At 43.7% G+C, this 22,465-nt stretch overlaps 2 protein-coding genes across 2 annotated transcripts in view; both read right to left on the minus strand.

Annotated features, from left to right (window-relative positions):
• LOC139385227 (cingulin-like protein 1) overlaps nucleotides 1-11,455 on the minus strand; it is a 43,243-nt gene extending 31,788 nt beyond the window's left edge. The window contains exons 1-8 of the mRNA XM_071130344.1: nucleotides 11,281-11,455; nucleotides 6,264-7,995; nucleotides 6,037-6,131; nucleotides 4,176-4,272; nucleotides 3,513-3,614; nucleotides 3,074-3,222; nucleotides 1,954-2,092; nucleotides 1,438-1,650 (exon numbers count right to left, since the gene is read on the minus strand). Coding sequence (XP_070986445.1) covers nucleotides 1,438-1,650; nucleotides 1,954-2,092; nucleotides 3,074-3,222; nucleotides 3,513-3,614; nucleotides 4,176-4,272; nucleotides 6,037-6,131; nucleotides 6,264-7,946 — 2,478 coding nt within the window. The 5' untranslated portion in view covers nucleotides 7,947-7,995; nucleotides 11,281-11,455. The remainder of the gene's footprint in view (nucleotides 1-1,437; nucleotides 1,651-1,953; nucleotides 2,093-3,073; nucleotides 3,223-3,512; nucleotides 3,615-4,175; nucleotides 4,273-6,036; nucleotides 6,132-6,263; nucleotides 7,996-11,280) is intronic.
• A 2,999-nt stretch (nucleotides 11,456-14,454) lies between these two features.
• Nucleotides 14,455-22,465, minus strand: part of LOC139384355 (transcription factor 12-like) — a 95,908-nt gene continuing 87,897 nt past the window's right edge. The window contains exons 15-20 of the mRNA XM_071129062.1: nucleotides 21,620-21,805; nucleotides 18,238-18,367; nucleotides 17,922-18,087; nucleotides 17,514-17,749; nucleotides 17,240-17,396; nucleotides 14,455-17,079 (exon numbers count right to left, since the gene is read on the minus strand). Coding sequence (XP_070985163.1) covers nucleotides 17,251-17,396; nucleotides 17,514-17,749; nucleotides 17,922-18,087; nucleotides 18,238-18,367; nucleotides 21,620-21,805 — 864 coding nt within the window. The 3' untranslated portion in view covers nucleotides 14,455-17,079; nucleotides 17,240-17,250. The remainder of the gene's footprint in view (nucleotides 17,080-17,239; nucleotides 17,397-17,513; nucleotides 17,750-17,921; nucleotides 18,088-18,237; nucleotides 18,368-21,619; nucleotides 21,806-22,465) is intronic.

Here is a 22,465-nt window from a genome sequence, read left to right on the forward strand (position 1 = left end):
TTTTTAAAATCTTGGTTGGTTCAGCTGAACTACAGAGAAGGGAGTGTTTTTTCCCAGCACAGTTGAACCGTTTTCAGACTTGTTTTTCAGCCTTCAGCTGGGGTTGTTATTACAGTGTGTGCAGTGAAATGCAGTTAGGCAAGTGCAATAAGAGAGAGGAGTAGAGCAGTTCATGTATAGAACCATGACATTCTCTAACACTGGCACCATGCAGTCAATGATTCACTAACTCCTAGAGGACTTTTCAGACATTCATTCAAGTATGCATACTGTATGTAACATTTTAATCTCAATAAACACAAAGGCCTGATTTCCTTATAATAACACATAATGAGAGTTTCATTTCCTCAATAAATAAACAATGGAACACTAAAGTTGTACAAATTCAATGGCCTTTGGATAGCAATCATTATTTACTTGTTCCAAACCAATGAAATATCTTAACAGCTGGTAGACAATGATGGGGGCGTAATCTTATTTTTCCAATTCCAATACACAGCAGTCATAACAAAAACAACTTAAAGCATTTTTTTGTTCGAGGTAAGACTTAGTTACTAAAATTAAGCTTAATTTTGAGGCACAACTTTGAAGCTGGCCGAAATTTCATTTCACTTCTAAGCTATCGAATATCTACTGATGCCGAACATATGGCAACAAAACCTTCCCAAACAAACCTTCTAAACAAACACTTTTACTACCCAAAGTACACGTGATGCCATACTCAAGGGTTTGCCCAAACCTCCCATTAACATCAATACACCCAGCAAACAGGTGACGTCTTGAGGACATTTGGCGACATTTCCATTAGATCCCTTAAGGGTTTCGACACAACGTTATCCCACTGAACTTTCTAAAAGCGTTGCGTGATGTACCCAAGGGAACGTTCTCTGGGGGACCTTTTTGTTGTTCCCGGTTTGTCGCGGGGATGTTTTTAGAATGTTCTTGGGACGTTGTGTCATGGTCCTCTGGAGATTTTGTCTAGTTTCTGGTTAGTAGCGGGGCCTTCCCAAGGACGTTTTTGGGCATCCTTGTGATATTGTGTCATGGTCCCCTGAAGGTTCTTGGGACATTGGGTCATAGTTCCCTGGAGATTTTTGTCACGTGATGGTCCCACGTGTCCCAAACCATTATAAGTAAAGTAATGAAATATATGGGGGTTTGGGGGTTTTAAGGTAAGTGGTGGGGTGATGTATAAAGAAAGTAGGGTGCGTGTGCCCTGGTTAAAATGTTTTTTTTTGGTGGGGGAGAACGTTTCTTTGCAACCATCAGGTGGCGTCCCGGGACAAACCGGGAACTAGATAAAACCTCCATGGGACCATGACACAGCGTCCAAAGAATGACCTAAAAATGTCCTCTGGGACGTCCCCGTATCAACCAGGAACTACACAAAGCCTCCAAGGGACCATGACACAAGGGACCAAGAATGTCCTAAGTTACCTGTTTGGCCTTCTCCACAGACGTCTGCAGCTTGCGGATCTCCTTCTCATACTGCTCCCTCAGTTTATCCACCTCCTGGTCGTGTGTGGCCACCTCCTCCTTCAGTGCTCCCTTCAGGGCAGTCAGCTCCCTCTCCCTCCTCCTCAGCACCTCCTCCTGCTCCTCCTTGGCCAGCAGCACCTCCTGTAAGTCCAGCTTAATTTGCATCAGCTCCTACATAGGAGGAGAGGAGGAATTGGTGACAGTGTCTCGCTAAAATCTCACCCTGAGATTAACCGCTACCTTAACAGGTGACGTGCACAGAAATCTCCAGCACTGCCATTATTGCTGAGAAATTCTGCTTCAGCAAATGTGCCAGTAAGAATAACATGTTTACACATTACCAACACTGGCACTACAATGGTATTGACATGGCGGTTATTATGGGACTGCAAAGCCCTTTCCATGCAGGCCGCTAAGCTATTCTATGTCAACGCTCTCTCCTCTGAGAGTTGTGGGACCTGGCCTGTGTTTTACCTCCATCATGGCATCCTTCTCTCCGTCGGTCACGACCGTCTTGGCGCCATCCAGCTCGTCGTGCATCTCTGACAGCTGGTCCTGCAGGTCCCTGATCTCCGTCTGGTACTGCTCCCTCTCCATCTTCACCTGGAACAGCCTGCCCGACCACACAGAGCAGCATACAGTCACAACACACACACCATCACCTGGACACCTGCACCCTGCTTTACACAATGGAACGATGCCACCTGCGCTCTGTCAGAAACGCCTGTTCTCCAGGCTAACAGGAGCTATGATGAGCACCTGGGCACTGATCTACCAATCACATCACAGTCACACCACCTGCCCTCTTCAACACAGAGAGGGTCTGTTTAGTGACAGGGGGTCATGCACACAGATGTAGAGTAAGTAGACTGAACACTACTTATTCGCCAGCTCAGTGTACTTATTCCCACATACTGACATTAACCTTTTTCAAAATAGAGAAACCATTCTTGAAAAATTTAATCAATTATACAATGGCTGAGAGTAGTTGAGTGATTCTTTCTAAATAAGGCAGGCCCCTCTCTGTCTCTGTCTCTTATTTCTATGGAGTCCATGACATAGACGTCTCTATGTCGTTAGATTACAGGGGAGTCTGGCTCCACAGGGCCTCCACTGTCAGCTGATATCCACCAGGACGGCCAGTCTCTATTGTGATTGTCCATAATCAGGATCAACAAATCCATCCCCAGGTTTAACAGACTAGTCCAACAGCAACAGACATTTAAGCCATGATGATATACACTCATCACTTTCTAGGGCTTTGGTGGGACTCTGCAGTGTACATTAACACAACATGTCAGAGGGGAAGGAGAACTATAGGGGGCCATTATTTTCAGACTAAGACAGAAACTCTAATGGCCGAAAAGAGATTTCAAGCCCAAGGAAAACATTATAATCATCCTGTGACTACAGAAAACAACCTACAACTTTCTCCTCCACAAAAAAAAAAGATATATAGATAAACAACTTTCCCCCGATAAGAGTCTTAAATCGGAGGATTATCCCCATTGTGCTGGTTTCTTAAGCCGGGCTTTGTCGACCTGTCACTCCTTGCCTCACAGTGTATGCCCTGGTCTGGTGGTCAGTCACTTACTCCTCCAGTGTGGTGCGGAGCTCAACCTCTGTTTTGGCCAGTTTGTCCCTCAGTCGGGAGCATTCCTCCTGGCTCCTCTCCAGCTCCGTCTGCAGGACCTTCACCCCCGCTCCGGCCTTTTCATGGGCCTCAGTCAGACCCATCTGCTTCTTTAACACGCAAGGACACACGCACACTTTAATAAAACACCATTCCTCTCACCACGCCAAATAAATATGAAATGCATGGTGTTCATAGTACAGTATCTGAATGACAGTTTTGACAGTATCTAACCAACAAACTCAGTGGCTGTGATGTCAACTGGTCCGCTTAAGTTAGGTATTAGCACCAATAGGATTATTGTGTCTTAAGAGGCGGGAGCCAGGGATTCTCATGTCCTGCACAGACATGCAAAATAGCAGCTAGGTTCAACATGTCTGACATGGCATCATAGTATTACCTTGGTTTGCTCCTCCAGCTGCTTTTTCAGTTCAACAACTTCCTTCTCTAGTGCTACCCTCTGTTCCTGTAGGGCTTTGGCTTGGGTAGCCATGTCAGGAGACTGGGAGGGGGAACAGAGACAGGAGTTATATTTGAATCCATTTACCTTTTCAAAATCACTCACAATATGTTTGCACGATAGCATTACTCTAAGATGTCTTATTTTCGTAAAATACAAAAACATGTTGGTTGCTTTGGTTCTTGGCAGATCTCAGTGAACAAAAGGAAGGGTGGTGACTAGTTTCTCCCCATAATGCACAGGTTTATACATGGCGGTCAGTGGAGGCTGGTGGGAGGAGCTACTGACTCATTGTATTGGCTGGAATGGAATATATGGAATGGAGTCAAACATGTGGTTTCCATATGTATGATGTGTTTGATACCGTTCCATTTATTACATTCCAGCCAATACAATGAGCGCATCCTCCTATAGCTCCTCCCACCAGCCTCCACTGATGGAGGTGGTAATTACAGTGGCTGTTGTCAATGCTAGGTAAACACAGCCTGGTGCGTTGTATGCTGCTCACCAAGTGAAAGCTCCTGGACAAAGGCTAAGATAAGAGGCTCACAGATTTAGCTGTTTGTTGAGTTAAATTACAACAACTCCACAACAATGCCTCACTTTGTTGTCGCTCCCCGCTGCCCGCGACTTTAATGTCTGTATCTTCTCAAACACCAGGTTGACCTTCCTCTTAGTGGTGTCCTCATTATCAGTGCTCCTGCGGGGACACACACACACGCACACACACAGTCAGAACACAGGTGCACTCCCACACTCGGCTGATTTGAACGTAAAGAGGGGTCTCTGTGTGTGGGGTAGGTGGATCAGATTAGGTTCTAATCCCAGACTGTTCTGGTTCCTGCTCTGCCGGGGGCCAACTGCTTTGATGTGTCACCTCGCGACCCGGTCAACCTCATTATGCCCATCCATTAGGAGGCACACGCAGGGGAATCCCTGGCCCTGCTATAGAACCTGGCTGTATGCAGGGTGCACCCTCTCTCTTCCTATATCGGCCACAACCAGGGGAAAGGTCCTATGGTTCCATTCCATTCCACTACCTGACAGGGAAGTTCTAGCCCCCCTCCTTCATGTTTTATAACTTCAGCTGGTGAATGTTTGTTCTTTCTTTGATGACTCAGTGTCAGAACACCACTTCCATCTGTGTTCCTTTCCATTGACTTCTGACCCTTGACCTGTGACCTGACAAACCAAAAGCAGTTTCCTGAACTCACTGGGCATCGAAAAAGCCTTGAGCACACATGGAATGTAGACACTGAGGAACTGAAGCACTTTAGAAGTTTAGGATTTAAAATACAAAACTTCTAAAACCATGGACACAAATGTACAGTCCAACCATGACACAATGCTCTGTGAGAGACACAGAATTTGACCTGGGATTGGATAGGAACTCTAAGATCCAACTTTACTGGTGCTGTGATTGACATGTTATCCTATTGGATGTATGCACTGGACCCCCATAGTCTAGCTATAAAACTTTTAGCTGGTGTACCTTGGTACTGAACAACAACAAAACTGTCTAGCACCTCATATTACTATTTAATAATATAAACTATCATGTATCACCCTTACCAGTTCATCTATCTTAAACCATGAAGTACACCATAGAGATACTAATCTGATTGGGTATCTATGTGAGGGTTGATACCCTACATTCCTCAGTAGAGAGGGAGAGAGAGACAGGGAGAAAGAGAAATGGGAAGACGAACAAACACCACTAAGCAGCTGCATCGACCACAGCTTAGAAATGGAGGAGGAGACTGAATGGGAGTATACATTCCTTCACTTTTATCACAAACAGTCAGACTCAGATAAAAAACATTTAAGTGCTCCCATGTTTCTTTTTTTTCAAATGGTGCATTACTTAAAGATGCACTATGTAGAAATCGTTCCTCTATTTCCTGTTTGCAAAATGTTTAATAGTTTGCTTCATTTCAGTTTATGTGGCAAAAGAAGCAAGTATACTGTATAGAATCATTGTACTATCTAAACCCCTGTGAAATATTTTTTTCATAACTAAAAATATTGTATTTTAAGGTGTTTGAAGCTGGTGTACAAAACCGAAAGTAAAAAAGGCAAAAACAAAACTTAAGATTGGGAAGTATAGAAATAGCGCACATAGAACATATCTACCACTGCTTTTAATGAGAATGACAGCGCTATAACACATATTTCTATGTGAATTTCTATGTAAATTTGGTGGGGTAGCCCAAAAAGTTACATATTGCAGCTATAAGAGTGTAACTTGGCACATGCTATGTTTAGACTGTGCCGTTTACTGCCCGCTGCATAGTGAAAGTGATACTCATGGCATCATCATGTTGCCTACTAGTGTATATTACCAATTCGTACAAAAAAATCTACCATTAATACCCTTTAGATTTAATGGACATTGCTGTAAAACTGGAAATTGTTGTGCGATAAAATGAACCAGGAACATTACATCAGTGAGGTAAAAACTCACCCATCCTTGAGGTAATTAAACAAAATCTGTTTTGCCGTCTCTTCATGTGTTTGTTGTGAAAGCTCCTGCTGACCTTTCAAAAGATCAGGTGTCACCTGGATGCAAGAGGAAAGAAACAGAGAGCCATCAGAGTTCTGACAGATAATTTCACATGCAGTTACGTAGTAATAGAGAATGATTTGTTAAACAACTAACCTAACTGTAATCATAAATAATGTATTGTTTACCTGCACATCCATCTCTGCACTAGGCTTCTTGCCCAAGTTAGAGGAAGGCTTGGATAGTGAGGTTGTAGCCACACTTGTTAAAATCTTTGTGTTTGGTGAAGACTGACCATCCTCAGCATCTGTACTGTCCAGGGGTAACGTAGAGGAGCGATTTAGCACCACCTTATACCCCTGGATGGAGCCTGCTGCTTTAGAGGTCATGCTCTGAGGGGAGCCTGGAGCACTGCTACCACAGGCTGAAGCTTTGGCACTTGGCTTCCCCTCCACCGCTGTCACCCAGGAGTCTTTACTCCCAGACACCTTCTGCAGATGCAGCTGTGAGGGGCGGAGGACGTGCTCCGTGGACCTCCCCTGGTTCTTGCTAAACTCATCCATGTATTCCGACTCTCCCCGGAGGCTAAAGGGGAGGGCGCTGTCCACACTCCTAGAGCGCTTCCTGTCCTCTGGATTGATCCTGTTCCTGCGGCCTGCCCTGCCCCGTCGCTGGTGACCACCATCCTTACCATCAAACTTATCGATGAGCTCGTCCACGCCGGGGATGGAGCCTGTGTCGATGTCTCGGCCCGTGCCGGGTTGGAAGGGGATGTAGCGTCGGTTCTGGTGGCGGTTGATGGTATCTGCGTACAGCGCCTCCAGCTGGTCGGTAGAGGAGGTAGAGGAGTGGCGGGAGCGGGACGAGGACTGCAGCACGGGGCCGCTAGAGTCAACTCTGCGCAGGGGGAGGATGTCTGGCTCATGGCGGCTGCGCTCCAGACTAGAGTTGGCACTGCTAATGGAGCTGGCGGACCGGCAGGAAGCCTTGGTCTGCTCACTGGGAGGTCTGGACACAGCATAGGGCTGGGGTATGGGGACGCGTTGGGGCAGCTGGCTCTGGGGTGGAGACTGAGACTGGGGAGGAGACTGGGGTTTGGATTGTGGCAGAGACTGGGGTTGGGGTTTGGACAGGTGCTTGAGTTTGGACTGGGGCTGGGCCACCTGGGCCTGAGGCTTAGACTGTGGCTGAGCCAGCTGGGCTTGAGGCTTGGATTGAGACTGGACTCGTTTGGTGTGAGGCTTAGAGGGGGCTGGCTGGGGCTGGGGTTTGGGATGGGGCTGGGGCTGGGGCTGGGGCTGGGGCTGTGTTCTCTCCTGCAGGGCAGGACTCCTCCTATGATCCAGGCTGGATGACCCGGCATGGGCGACTACTGGGGAGGTGGATCTGGGAGAAGAGCCCTGGTAGGTGCTCCCAGTCTCCGCCAGGGACATCGTCCGGGGAGGCAGGCTGTGGTTACAGTCCAGGTTCAAGGTGTTGTTCTCTGGGTCATAAGGCTTGAGGATCTCTGGGTGTCTCTGGAAGTTCAGCAGGGTGGACGCTGGCTTCTTCCCCTGCTCTGTGACTCCATTGTGAGAGCCCCCAAACTGCATCTGTTTCTGGGACCTGTACTCAACAAAGGGGCTGTCAGAAACATCCTCCCTGCTTCCTTTGAAGTCATACTCATGGTAGTTGTCAATAAAGGAGCCCTGTGTGTCATTGTAGCCGTTACTATTAGGATCTGTATAGGAGTTGGACCCACAGTCCTGGTTGTTCAGCACCACGTAGGGGTGTCCATCAATCCCCTGGACCCTAATGCTGAGGCCATAGGAGCCAGCTCCATTGTGAGGCCTGGAAGAGCGGGCCGGTTGATTGACTCTGTACGACTCCATCAGGAATGCAGCAAGAGAACAAATCCCTCTTGCTGGATCAGGCCCACCTCTGCAAAAAAGGGACATAATCAGCAAATGTTTCACTGCTCCATGGCCTGCTAATGAGAGTTTAAAGCCTCACAATATTTGATTATGTCATCTGGTCTAATTTTCCTTTTTTCTGTACTTAACGGTCTCTGTGTCTAGAGAGTGGTTCCACAGAGAGCACCCTAACTGTTCAGCTCCACCACAGGTTGCCTAGCAGTTAAGAGCATTGGGCCAGTAACCGAAAGGTTGATGGTTTGAATCCTGAGCCGGCAAGGTGGAAAAATCTGCCATTCTGCCCCAGTTAACCCCCAAAAACAACAACAACTGCTCCCCGGGCGCCGATGACGCCGATTAAGGCAGCCCCCTGCACCTCTCTGATTCAGAGAGGTTGGGTTAAATACGGTGCAATGCATTCAGTTGGGCAACTGACTAGGTACTCCCTTTTCCTGCCAATGAAGGAGTGAGGCACTGCACTGCCCTAAAATAACATAAGAGAGGCCAGTCTTTATCAACACACTGAACTTGAAAAACAGTGAGTCAACAATTCCTACACTCTTTTGAAGGGCAAATATGAGCAGGTACTGTATACGAAACCATAACAAGCAGGTTACTAACTGGCATCTTAATCCGCTGTAATAGGCTGTTACTAACAGGCATAAGTGAATAATTATATACATGGTGTGAATGAATATTTACTGTACATAAAGGTGTATTCAGGTCTAATGGTCTAAAAATTAAAACTGGTATTACAGCATAGCGACAGACTCCAACGATATGTCACACTACACCTGGAAATCCTATGACTGTGCGTAGCCGTAGCCTATACAGTAACCTTCTTGAATGTCTTTGCTAGTGAATGTGTGTGTGTGTGTGTGTGTGTGTGTGTGTGTGTGTGTGTGTGTGTGTGTGTGTGTGTGTGTGTGTGTGTGTGTGTGTGTGTGTGTGTGTGTGTGTGTGTGTGTGTGTGTGTGTGTGTGTGTGTGTGTGTGTGTGTGTGTGTGTGTGTGTGTGTGTGTGTGTGTGTGTGTGTGTGTGTGTGTGTGTCTGTGAATCCATTGAACCAACCTCTGCCAATCCTTGTAAAATGCATTGTGATTTGCAGTCCCTGTAGAGGGCCCTGGTCGTTGTAACAGTGTACCATGGGAGGAGCAGGGTAACAGACCTACAGCAGGGCCATTGTCATCAACCCCACTTAACACCACAGCATTAAGAGAGGCACTACACCACTGAAGACAGGAACCTGTGCTGATAGGTTCAACTGTTTTCTACTATACTTGCCAAAACTATACACAAGTAACTGAATATTTATACCACCTTGATACTATTGGGTATTCACATTATAACACACAGATAAAGTAGAGATCAAGTTCTTTGGTCTCAAATATCTGAGTGTCTTCTGAGTAAAGAAATATAATATTTGTGAATTATCTGCCAGATTACAAGTAGTGTGTAGTCTGAAGCTGAGGACAGAGCATAGGGCCATTTGACCCTGACAAACAGGTATGTATCAGCTAACAGGAAGGCCAGCAGAGACACACAGCATCCCAGACATCAGTGGACATCATGTGTTTGTATAGACAATGGGTTCTTATCAGAGACCTGTAGGCTCAGTTGATTATGTCCTATTCCACCCCCAAACAAACAAATACATAGATGAATGTCATGAATGGCCTGGTGTTACAATAGCAGGACAAATGGTGATAGGGATGGGAGGGCAGGAAACAAAGGTGACAGCAGATAATGTAACTTTGTAATGAAATGCACAGACACGCCCGCAAGGCCTTTGAGGAAATCTCAATAAATCACTCTTTCAAACTGAAAACGAGTGTTGTATACTGCTCTACAGAACTGAACCAGCATGTTGTTATCAGGATTGACAGGGAGAATAGAAGCGATGCAGCAGGCTCTTCCTGATTCTATTAATACTCAGAGGACAGAACCTCATACTTTCCAACCATTGATTGGAAGGATGAACAATGAGGCCAAGTTAGCCCCTTATCCAAAAGGGAAGGCACTGTGGAGGACAGAAAACAGCAGAAGACGACACAATAGCCTCTTTCACTCCAAGTATCACATGTATCCAACAACACAAGGGCTGTGAGGTGTGAGTGCAGCTCTTTTCCTCTCATTGTGTTACTCTCTACAAGGGAGGAAACACTTGCTGAGCCAACTTCTCCCCCCTGCTCCCCTGCAATCCATAACTAGAGCACTACCCTCGCCACGGTTCCCCTACACCTCAGACCAGAGGTCAGTGCTGAGAGTGGGTTAGGATGTCAAGGCCCTGCCTTTGATCTTTCCAGGGAAACATTGAGAACAGAAAAAAGGAGAATAATCTACATGTACAGTGCACTAACTGATTCTCTACATCCTGGGGGTGTGTTGTTATCACAATACACCATTCAGGCCTGTAAAAGACAACTATAGGAGAGCACATTAGGACACTGCCTTGATTGCAGATTAAAAACTGAATAGAAAAGAGTTACATTCATGGCAGATTTGATATTATTACTGTACTCGTGACAGATTGAGTGTATTCATATTCCAGGGAGAGCTATTAAGCCTTAGAAATATTATGCAATTCATAATTCAAAATCCCTTAAACAGATTATTTATGGAAGAATATCAGTTACTTATAGCATGTTATGACATGTAGATCTCATGCATTCATACCAAGTAAATAACAGAAAGTAATGGAAAACCAGGAGAAAAGAGGCAGACATCTTATTCAAAGCTCTTTGGTAAATATAGCCATGCATGACTTTAATAATTTTTGCATACTGAATACATGAATTCATCTATTCATATTACAGAATGTGGTATATGATATTAAAGAATGTGTAACATGTTTGATTAAAAATAATTTTTTAATGCTGAATAGATTCATTTAGTTTACAACGATTCTTCAAATTCTAAATACATACTGAAAGTAATTTATACAATGTATAAATTGTATAAAAAACATATTCCTCTTTAATATCTATTGACTTAATAGAATTATTGTGTAAAAAAAAAATTGTGCTGATAATTTAATTGGAACAGGGCAATATGAGCAAAGTTTTCAAAAGTTTATACTGATGCTTTGGTTTAGGGTACAACAGGTAGTTTAACTTCTTATTTACATTAACATGAAATAACACGATTTTTTAATGTAGTTTTCTCTATGATTATTATTTTAAACAAGTAAACCATTTATCTGCATATGTGCTTAAAGCGGCCACTGCCCAGGCAGTAACCTAAAGTTCCCACGCTATGACGCATTCAATAACTACTGTAACAAAAAATGCAAGAAGATAAACTTGTCACTTACCAGCTGGGCTTTACGAACAATAATCGCGTATTAGTTGTTCAATAATGGCCAAAAGTTTAAGTGACATGCTTCACGGAATTGTTCAAAATCTATTTGTTGCAGGTCATGTTTACTGAGTCAGTTCAGTTTAAAGACGCCTGAAGCTCTGCAATCCCCGCCCCCTGCTAAGAACTCTGTAAACCCGCCCATCTCAAACCCTACTGCTAAACACTAAACCTCAAAACACTGACCTAGGAACAGATTGACAATGCCAACTTGAACAGTCCCAAATTTTTGTCAATCGACCTGTTTGACAAAATATCCCTTTATCAGTTTCGAAGATACTCTGTTGTGAGCCACAGTTGCAACAGTTTAGTAGTCCGTCATTGTAAATAATACTTTGTTCTTAACTGACTTGCCTAGTTAAATTAAGGTTAAATAAAATAAAAAATGTAAAAATAGTTAGGCCCTGCTAAAGTCCATCATGCTGATTTGAGTATGAATAGCCCATGTTGATGTTGATTGCAATTTGTGAATTAAAATTAAAATGTATACTGTATGGAACACGTCATATGGCAGGGTCCATCACGCACTATATCGTCAACATTAATCATAAATGAAAATATTGGTGAGCTATTGTACAAAATCCTTCAGGCCCAGTTAATGGGTTTTCCATTAGCCCAACTAGGGATTTGTGGTTACAATAAAGCTACCAAAGAAAATATAACTGAAAAGTCCGCAATTAATAGTTGAACTTGTTTTTTTGGTTGTTTATTTAAAATTATTATTATTTGTACGCAGATAATGTATATTTACTGAAGCATATGGATTCACTGTACTGTGTGGACCACTCCCAATTTTCTAATCTAGTTTTAAGACCAATAGCGTCATCTAGTGGATAATCACTTACCTCTATGCAATTTGCCTAGTGATTACTCTGGCTGCTGTTATACACTGTTATACAGCACTTTTATAAAGTATGAAGTCCGACCTACAAGAAACCTCCCAAATTAGCAGTGTTTATTTGTGATTTTTATGAACATTACAGTGCTATAAAAGAACACATTACAGAGTTATTACAGTATAATAACATATATTTTTATATTTCTATTACAATTACTTCCCATAATTTTTTACACCTAGTTCCCAAGCATGATGATAAAAAAATGTATAATTCTCATTCTTTAGTTGCTCTGAACCTTGCAAAAGAAAACCCCCCAACAATTGCCCCCAGTCCTTGTTGTAGCATAGAGTAGGCATTTCAATGTCTCACACAAGGACTTTAATAAACGTTAAAATCGCAGTTCTTTTGTTTAGAGGATAGCAAAGGGCATCAGCCACATTTTATTTGTTCCTTAGCTGCCCCTCCCTTTGTTGTGGCCCACTGTGTTTTCATTTCTGTGTCTGTGAGAGGACTGAGAGTGTGGGCTGTAAATGTGTCTTTAATCTCAACTCTCTGGCGCTATGTTGTGTTACAGTGCTGCACAATAGGGGCTCTGTTCTCCTCCGAGGTGCAGCAGCTGGGACCTCCAAGCATGCTCAGTAGAGTGCGCTGTCTGACCCTGGCTGAGGGAAACTGGAGGCGTTCTAGAAAGACAATGGAACACAATGGCTATACAGCCAGGTCACAGTCAAGTTGGACTCGTGTGATGGTGTGGCGGATGTTTTTATGTAACATCTTTCTATGTAAGAGGGGAAATTGTCCGTTGCGAAAGCAATCTGGGTTTAGAAAAGAAAATGTACGGAGCTATAGATACTTAATAATAAAAGAGGAGTGTTGACAGATCATTCTGTGGGAAGGAACAATCAACAAACACAGACCGACAGAAATACAGACAGACCTAGAGACAGAGATAGGCTTGGGATCCACTGCGTGGCAGTAGGCCCTCTGGTTTGGCTCCAGAGATATGAGCCAAGACTCATCTGTCAGCAGGCCCACCATGGCTCACTCACAGGCAGCCAGAGCCACAGGAAGTCAGCCTTCAAACAAGGTGGTCCCACTCTTATATAAAACATGCCCATGACTCTAGGTGACCGCAAATAAGCACCCCCGGACATGATAAAAGCAGGAAGGAATAAATACACCCACGCACACAGGCAGACACACACACACACACACACACACACACACACACACACACACACACACTACAGGGGAAGTGGGGATATACGTAACTTTTAATTCCAGATTAAATGCTGTTTCAAAAGATGACAGTCATAATTCACAGCGCATAACTTAAGCGATCCACAGACTTTACAGCAGTCAGCATCTTCTCTTGTCTGTCACCTCTGTCAGTGCTCTGAACTTGGATCTGGCCTGTCAGGATACCATGAGGAATTGTCTCACAATCTCACATACAAGAGGATAATGCTCTGCAGATGTGGTGGGTCACTGAGACAACTTCTGGGATTTAAATCTGTCTTATAATTGGACAAGGATGGCTGACTGATGTCACAGCACAAATATGTGCAGATTACTTCCTAGTTAGGAGTGGACAGCCAACACTATGCTTCTGCAAATGTCCATGCAAATATCCTCATGTTTGCATGTCTACCACTGACCTGCATGCCTGTTGACATTCTGTTTAAATGCAATGGGCTCCTTTTAAGATCTTATTTGTGAATGACAAGTGTGGCATTTTTATTTTATTTCATACTTGTGAACAACGCACACAGCAGCTGAATTTAACTAAATGTGTTGTCTATTCTTTTGTGATGCCTTAATACTTCATACAAAAGTAATACCCTCTCAAAGTTATTCTGTAAGTGAGCATAAAATGAAATTCAAAAAGAAAACAGCATTGTGAAAAATGAGACTAAATGTATGCTGCTATCACACTTTATTAAAGATAGAAACATATATTCCATACAGACTACAATGGTCCACTGATATTGTTTCAAAATTAGTAACATACTATATAAAACACACTCTTGCACAGAGTTCCTCATTTGGCCTAGATCCACTGTAGAAAAGTCTTCTGAGGGGGAAAACCTGGGAAGGGTTGTTGAGTCAGTAGCTCACTTGAGTGAACACATCATGGTACTGTACTTGTATTGAGCTCAACCAAATGCACCACCAGCACATCATTTCATAAAACAATCACACAATTCTAAATTGAATGGAAATAACTGGAAAATGAAAGGTGGAGAAACAGAAAATAAAGATGGCGTCCAAAGAAGGAAATAAATCCACAATTGTGTTAAAAAAGATGGCACATTTATTGCTACATAAATGTTATTTACATGCTGTGTTTTCTGTTACAGAGACAGATAGTTACATTTCTTGTTGCTGGTTTTTGATGTGCATCAACAATACCTAGACTTTTTGGACACAAGTACATATCTTTTATCCACCAACAATGGAGACTGAAGATCAAGATGGAGAGCACACCTTCATGACATTTGAGCTTGTACAATACCTCAATGTACTAGACTGCCAGCTACAATCCTACTATGTTTTCGGATGCTATTTGTACGTTTCGGATAATAATGGACAGGTTATGGATAACCGTGCATTTTACTATCTAATATAGTAAAATAAAGTAAGAAACTTTTTACTCAAAACTTTCGATTAAAAAAATCTAGAAAGAGTAATATTTAGAATTCAAGAAATGTTCTTACAATATTATTGTATAAAAGACTAACTACAGTGAAAAATAAGCCAAATGTTTTTTTTTATCTTATTTTTGTTATTTTTTCATATATTATACGAGGAAAATCATCTGGGAATACAGAAAAGTCTAACATAGGAGCAAAGAGACAGACAGCCGAACATTAGAAAATTACGGGGGAAATGAGAGAGCAGGCAGTGACATACATTATAACCTCAATCAGAGTCTGCCAGCAACATGAATACAAGCTCATGAATACTGAAATGATGAACAAGGCCACATGCAGTCAGAGAAAACACGACAATACGTTTCCAAGTTTATCACAAAAAGAAAATGATTGTAAAATCAAAAAAAAAAAATGTATAAACTCCTTGGGGTGGTTTTCAATGGCATCCTTCATTCTATGACGTTATTTTCACCAGAATAGGCTACTTGTCTCTGGATGTGGCAGCCTTGTTTTAAAGGTGGATAATAATGGAAGACAGTATACAAGGAAACAAATGGAATAAAAACCAGGAGTTAAGACCAAAATACTTGTTTTAAAGAAAGTAAAGCATGCGCACAGATAAACATGTAAGTAGTGACCATTGTTCTTCATCCTGAAACATAAACAATAATCTGCTCAAAACTGCGTTTGTTCATCATTGTACTATACCTACCTGAAGGACCAGCTGTTTGTGATGTTTAACAGCATGTGAACTCTTAAAGCTCCCCCTTCCCTTTCCTTCACCAGTAACTTCACTGCTTGGATCAAAACAAAGCCATTCTAAATAACTTCGAACTCCTCTCTGCTATTTCACGCTTGACATCATATTCCTTACTATGAAGCCTAGAGAAATGATTTGTATACAATTACAAATAAAGATATAACTTTTGATTACTTTGAATAATGTTTTTTTTTTAACTTTTTTTCTTTAGTTATGTTTAACAGAAAAAAAATGATGTGAAAAGTTCATTCAGGCCAGGTGATATTGTGGTCGTCGTTTTGATTAAACTTTTTCACTAAGCAATCGTTGATAAAACAGCGCTAGGCGATTACAAAGAGCATGACCACGGCTGTTCAACTAACCAGAGACCATACTGTAATATAGAAAGCAAACTGCAATATCAGAAATATGTCATTGTTTACATTTAACACTATATGGCAAAGGAATGAAAAGGCAGTGAAGTCCCTTTTCCTTTAGTTAAGACACTAAGAAATATGCAGGGAATGCTAAGGTTTGTAAATGGTTTGCTTTCTGTATTTGAACTGCTCACTCCTGATAATAAACACCTTATAAGTCTTTAGTTGACCTTTCAGGAAAACTAGAGTTTGCCATTCTTCTGTCAGCTGTGACACAGAGTTTATAGTGTTCAGGCTAGTGTATGTGTGGAACACTATTTAGCTGGGTTCATACCCACCACTCATGTCTAGTCCTCTTCCTCTAATTATGTCAGTAACATGAAGACTGAGCTATACCAAACGGACACATGAGCAGGTCGTTTTGGTTTAAACATGCTGTTCATTGCAGCATGAATAAAATATAAATATAAATAATATATGTTATTTTTTTCAATGGGATGCTTAAGTCTTTTGGTACTCAATACCGCTAATTGATTTTTAGTTGGGCCCTAACGATCACTTTAAATTGCCGAATATATTAATTTATATCTTTCTCAGGAGCCTGAGTATCTTAATCTTAGCTCAGGCTAGCCCGAGACTGGCTAGGGAGAAGGGCTGGGCCATACTAGTGACACTGGCAAACTGTAGATCAACTGAAAAGCCACAGGCTTCTTAAAGCATATTCATAACTTTCCCTTTAGACATAGACTTCATAGACATCTCAGTAACATAATAAATAGAAAAAATAATACAAAAAAACCAACATAATTGCGGTTACAATGCATTCGTCAATTCAGTTTAGGCACAAGGCAAACTTCCACAAGGGAGGGTGGAGGAGATCGCGACAGTCTCTGATTGTTCAGATGCGACACGCTGCTTGCAGACAGTGATATGTGCTGAAGTTCTCTCGTGGGCAGAAATGTGTTGGATGTCATCACAGGGACCTGGACACTGGGCTTTTCTTCAATCTAAGGATTGCGTTAGTCTGGGGTTTAGCTTCAAGTGGTCTGTCGCCTCCAATTTGTGTCACAAACTGTGAGTCCTGTCTGCCATTGGGAAGCAAGGGCACCATCTCTATCTTACAGAATTGATCTGGATCATTTTGATCTGAAGGGGCAAAAACAGGAAAAACTCAGTCACAGATGTCCAACAGTAAAGAAAATCTGATGTTTCACAAAGTAAGTAATATAGTATCTCATCACAGCTATTACTGACAGAGTGAGAGTGTGTGGATGGTGCTCCATGGAGATGTACTACTGTACTGTACCTGTGTGCTCCTCAGAGTCGGCCCATGGGGTTGGATGTGTCGGTGAGGCCGGGGTGGACCCCATGGTGGGCCTGCTGGTCCCCAGAGATCCCATGGCCAGACACCTTCTCCTCTTCCCTCCTCTTAAGGCAGGCTGCTTTGGGGTTCAGATTCCGCTCTGCGTGTATAGAAACAGATTTACTTGTGTTATTACTCTTCATAGGAGGTGTTATAACTCTTCATAAGCGGTGTTATAACTCTTGTGTGTTATATGTGAGAGTGTAGGAATGCTGACCTCTGACTTGTTGCTCCAGGCTCAGTATGACTGCCACAGCCTGGTGCAGGATGAGCAACTTGGTCTGGGGCTTCTCGCTCTTCAGGTGCAGCTGAACCATGCGGCCCAGCTCCTTGAAAGCCTCGTTGATGTCTCGCACCCTCAGGCGTTCGCGGGCGTTGTTGGCCATCCTCCTCTCGCGCTCCCGCTCAGCCTTCTGCTCTGGGTTCAGGTTGTCATCATCCTCATTGATGCTGCTGCAGAGGAAGAGAGGCCCAGAGGTCAAACAGTAAGACTGAGGCTGATCGTTTTTGGCTATTCACATGTGGAGATCGGACTCCAGGGAAGTTTAGGGACATTCTAAGGGCACTGCATGTTTTAGACAGAAGGTCATAAAGATTCATGTTTGTGGTTGTTAGGTTTATTTACCTTGTCCGTGTGCCTCCTCTGGGAGTCTTGATGTCCCTCTTGTCGCTTTCGTCTCCGGAGCCGAGGTCGTCGGAGGAGTGGCCATCATGCATGTCATCTCTGTCCTGGTTCTCTACCTTCAGCTCCAGGGCTGCAGCCACCTGACCAGCCAGACCTGCAGCCAGACCTGCAACACGCAGACATAAAGGTAGAGAGTCAGTTCAAATGGAATCTCCAATCATTTACAGCCAACAGACATTTCACATGTAGTTATTTTCGGTGTGTAGTGCAGAGATGGGATGGTCATGGGTGAAGTTGGGAGTGTGTCATGTCATACCTCTGAAGGTTTCCACTTGGTGGTTGAGTTCAGCGGTGGACATGCTGGACATGTTGGACATGGAGCCCACGCTGGGCGGCCCTCCGTGACTGTTGATCAAACTGCCAGCCTCATCCCGGTGAGAACCACCCTGTCAGAACACACAGAGACAGACAGACAGAGAGCGAGAGAGAGAGAGAGAGAGAGAGAGAGAGAGAGAGAGAGAGCGAGAGGGCGAGAGAGAGAGCGAGAGCGAGAGAGGAGAGGAGAGGAGAGGAGAGGAGAGGAGAGGAGAGGAGAGGAGAGGAGAGGAGAGGAGAGGAGAGGAGAGGAGAGAGAGAGAGAGAGAGAGAAAGAGGCAGGAGAGGAGAGAGAGAGAGAGAGAAAGAGGCAGGAGAGGAGAGAGAGAGAGAGAGAGAGAGAGAGAGAGAGAGAGAGAGAGAGAGAGAGAGAGAGAGAGAGAGAGAGAGAAAGAGGCAGGAGAGGAGAGAGAGAGAGAGAGAGAGAGAGAGAGAGAGAGAGAGAGAGAATCAGAGTCAGTGGGAAACAGTACACATTCAGCTGTGTGGAATGGTTCTGGTCTGAATGAGCCAGGTACACTCAGGAAAGGAATGATTTCTATTCAACCAGAGTGAATGCTTTTATGACTCAGATATCTCACACTTGAAAAGCGGAGAGCGATAGAAAGAGAACTTTGTTGTTCAACTTCACTTTAGACTGACCTTCACAAACGGAATGCTGTTGATGTCTGTTCAAAAAAATAAATAACAACCTTCCAGAGCCTGGCTCAGAACTTTGAGGGAGATTTTGTAGTCTACAAGCCGATGATGAGAACCTTGGTGGAAAACTGTCCATTGAAAACGCTTGTAAAAATACATGTTTGGCTTGGATTTCAAAACAGGATTTTCTAAACACTTGTCATGACAAATTGAACACAATGCCTGACCTTTCTGGTGAGCTAAACAATCATATTTCCTCAAATTAAAAGCAGGATCTACAGGTGGAGCTGCAGTACAGGAGTCCGTTTCTGGGAACTAATGATAGTTCTCAAGTCCCTCAGTTCTGACACTGGGGGGTGCTTTGGTGCTGTACTTCACCATAACAAAATGCATAATTCATATTCAGGATAAGGGAAACACAAACACATATTTGTATTGCTGTATAATCTCTCCATAATAATCAATGCAGTATGTGATGGTAAACCTATTCCCTTCTCTCTCTTCTTTCTGTTTTCATTTCTATTGCTTTTCTCTCTTGGGTTAGCCACGGTCATTATGTTCTGAGGGTTCTTCTTCCTCTTCTAGATATATCTATCTCTGATCTATTTGGCAGCAATATAAGGCAAAACCCACTCCAAAGACAGACCATTTCCTTATTTTCCCTCCATATTGCTTGTGAAACAGAGTCCTCCCATCATGCTGCATCACCATCGCTGTGCTCGCTGGAGTTTACCACATGTTCCCCACTCAGCTATCTGGTTCTCTTCTGGGAACTAGGGGAGGAGGAGGAGAAACCAGTACGGGGGTGTATCTTCCCCTTTTCTTATGGAATGTGATCCCAAGTCATTTTTGGCCTACGTTAACCCCGCTGCCCCCAAACCCTCCCCCTCCTCCTCACTACGCTAATCTCTGCAGTGCTCTCAACAGGTGTCCAAACAAGTCTTTGTCTGGCGGAGGAGGAGGGGCGCGGGGGTTCTGGCGAGGGAAGAACGCTGCCATTTTCCTGGCTGGGCCTGATTACCATACAGCTGAGGACTTCTATTTGGGTGGAGACTGTGGCCTCAGGCGCGCGCTTCTAACCATTCAGATTTGTTGAGTTGGTTAAAAAGAGGCGGTGAAAGAGTGAAAAGGCCTGTCCTGAGTAAACGGTTGTGGCTGTGCCATGCTGAGGTGGCTGAGCTCTGTCTGAGCAGCAGTCTGAGGGGACCCTCTCTCTCTACCACAGAGGAGGCTCTGTGTTCATGCAGACACAGCCAGTCCTCTCTTAGTCTCACAGCCCACCAACACTATCACTATAGTCCCTCAACACTCTGTAACGAGCACACCAAACTGAACTGCACCATGGGAGAACCACTAAAAAGCACTTTCAGTCACAGACCAGTAAATACTATCCTGAGAGTTCCAAGGACCACAACATCAAAATGGCCATGACTGAAAACACATGGTGCGCTGGGACATTTTCTTCCTTCTACTGAGAGTAACAAACCAGAAATACTAGCCCCTGTCTTTAAATTATTCTGGGCAAAAGGGACACAGGCTCCAAGCTTGCATGCTGCGAAGGCTGTGAAAGGCTGTAAACTTGTCTGTAAAATGGCACTGGTTTTAGTTTTGGCAGTACAGATACAGGAGCACCAACTCCAATAAATGAACAGTCAGGGGAGAAGTAGTATGGCAGAAACACAGAACACATCCAAACCTTGTCCACTTGAACATTGGATCTGATTGTTACCACAGGCCAGGGATCAAATGCCTCCCAATTGTCTTGTGGGTTTGTTGGCCCTGATTACCATGTGAGTAATGCAAGGACTAGTCTCACAGATGCTACTCCACAGCAAGAATGTTTACTAATCAGCCAGTTTTAGAGGGACAGGTTCCTGTGAGGAGCTGGGACTGAGGTTGAGGTCTGGGCAGTAAATGATGAGGTAAGGAAATGCTGAGCATGTCTCAGTCCTCGGCATCCTCCCCTCCTCCATCACATCCCCTGAATGCCTCCATCCATTTTCTTAGAAAAGGGAGTTTAATCCAAGAGGATCTTAATCCAACCCTCCACCCACGTACGCCAGGACTGATTCAGAAAACTCAGGAAAAATATGGCCTAAATTATTTCCCATCACCTAGGGATTAGTGTAGAACTGTCTCCTCTGTTGAAACTTCCACTACAGATGTGCTCAAATCCCTCTCCTCTCCGATATGAAATAGTTCAGATGGAGGATGGGCAAACACATTATGCTCTGCACCGAGACCTGCATCCCCCTGTTCCCCAGGAGCCGCCTCATAGGAGTGCAACTGACAAACACTTTCCAGACCAAAGCAGAACTTCACTCCGTCTGGCCTGGTTTTCTCATTCAACCCTGTATACGAGGTCTTTCTTAAGGAGAGTAAGCCTTCAGGCCAACCATTACACATATGGAAAGTATGTGAGTTTAAATTAAACTGTTCTCTGTGGAAAAATGCAGAGTTTTTGCACATGGCTGTGGACTCATTCTGAACAGGTGGCCAAGGCTTGTTTATTAGCCTATTTGGAGAAACGCAACGCAAAAGCACATATGCCTACCCTCAATCCAAAAAACAGACTTTCTTTTAAGTATTCAAAGTCAATTCTTAAGTTGCAAAAAACATGAAACATAATATCCTTAACATCTAAAACACTCAAGATCTTTTTCTTCTGCAAAGTTAATTCATACCATTGCTGCTGTCCGACTAGCAACCAATCCAGCGGCAGGGAAGTTTGCTCCGAGGGCTGCTATTGGCCCGTTCTGTCCCAGCAGGCTGTGTATGTCGCTGGGCAGACTGGTGGTGGAGCCCACGGCATGGTTCCGCAGGACGAGGATGGCATCATCCAGTCTGTCCAGGCGATCCTCCATCCGAGACTGGGAGGACCGAGAGAGAAGAGGGGAGGAGACGGGAGCGAAGAACAGGAGAGAAGGACAGAGCAGCTTAATATAAGCACATTAGGACAAAAAATGGAGGACATTGTGATTTTATGGCGTGATCTTGGAGTGAAAAAACACCACAGGGATAACAAAAGCATAAAAGAAAGACACGCAAAAACAGATGAAGATATAAGCCATTTCAACCTGAGGAGGGGCACAAGGGATGCATGTGTTCATAACAGACAAGCATCCTCATTTGTATCTATAGAAACTGATAAACGGGCTGGCACACCACTCATTTGGAGCACCATGACTATTCATTTGGTATTAAAGCGTCTTATGCTCCTAAGCTGATTACTGCAAGCTGAAATGTCAGTATATAAATAATAAACAACAATAAAAAGCATGACAACAAAACATTTGAAACTCCAATTAAATGGAACGGAACGGAGGCCAAGCTGGTGAAAGAAAGAAAAACAACTAAGGATGTGCAAAGGTGTCAAACACTGATGGGTAAAGTCTCCATCTAAAGGACAGGAGTACCTCGCATACATCCTTTAAGAATGACATGGCATCCTGGAGATGCTCATGAAGCTGCTGATGGACTCGAGTTTTCTGCCAAAATCAGATAGAACAGGAAAGCATGTGAGCACAAAT

Source organism: Oncorhynchus clarkii, chromosome 26 (assembly GCF_045791955.1).
Source record: "Oncorhynchus clarkii lewisi isolate Uvic-CL-2024 chromosome 26, UVic_Ocla_1.0, whole genome shotgun sequence".
NCBI classification, from domain to species: domain Eukaryota; kingdom Metazoa; phylum Chordata; class Actinopteri; order Salmoniformes; family Salmonidae; genus Oncorhynchus; species Oncorhynchus clarkii.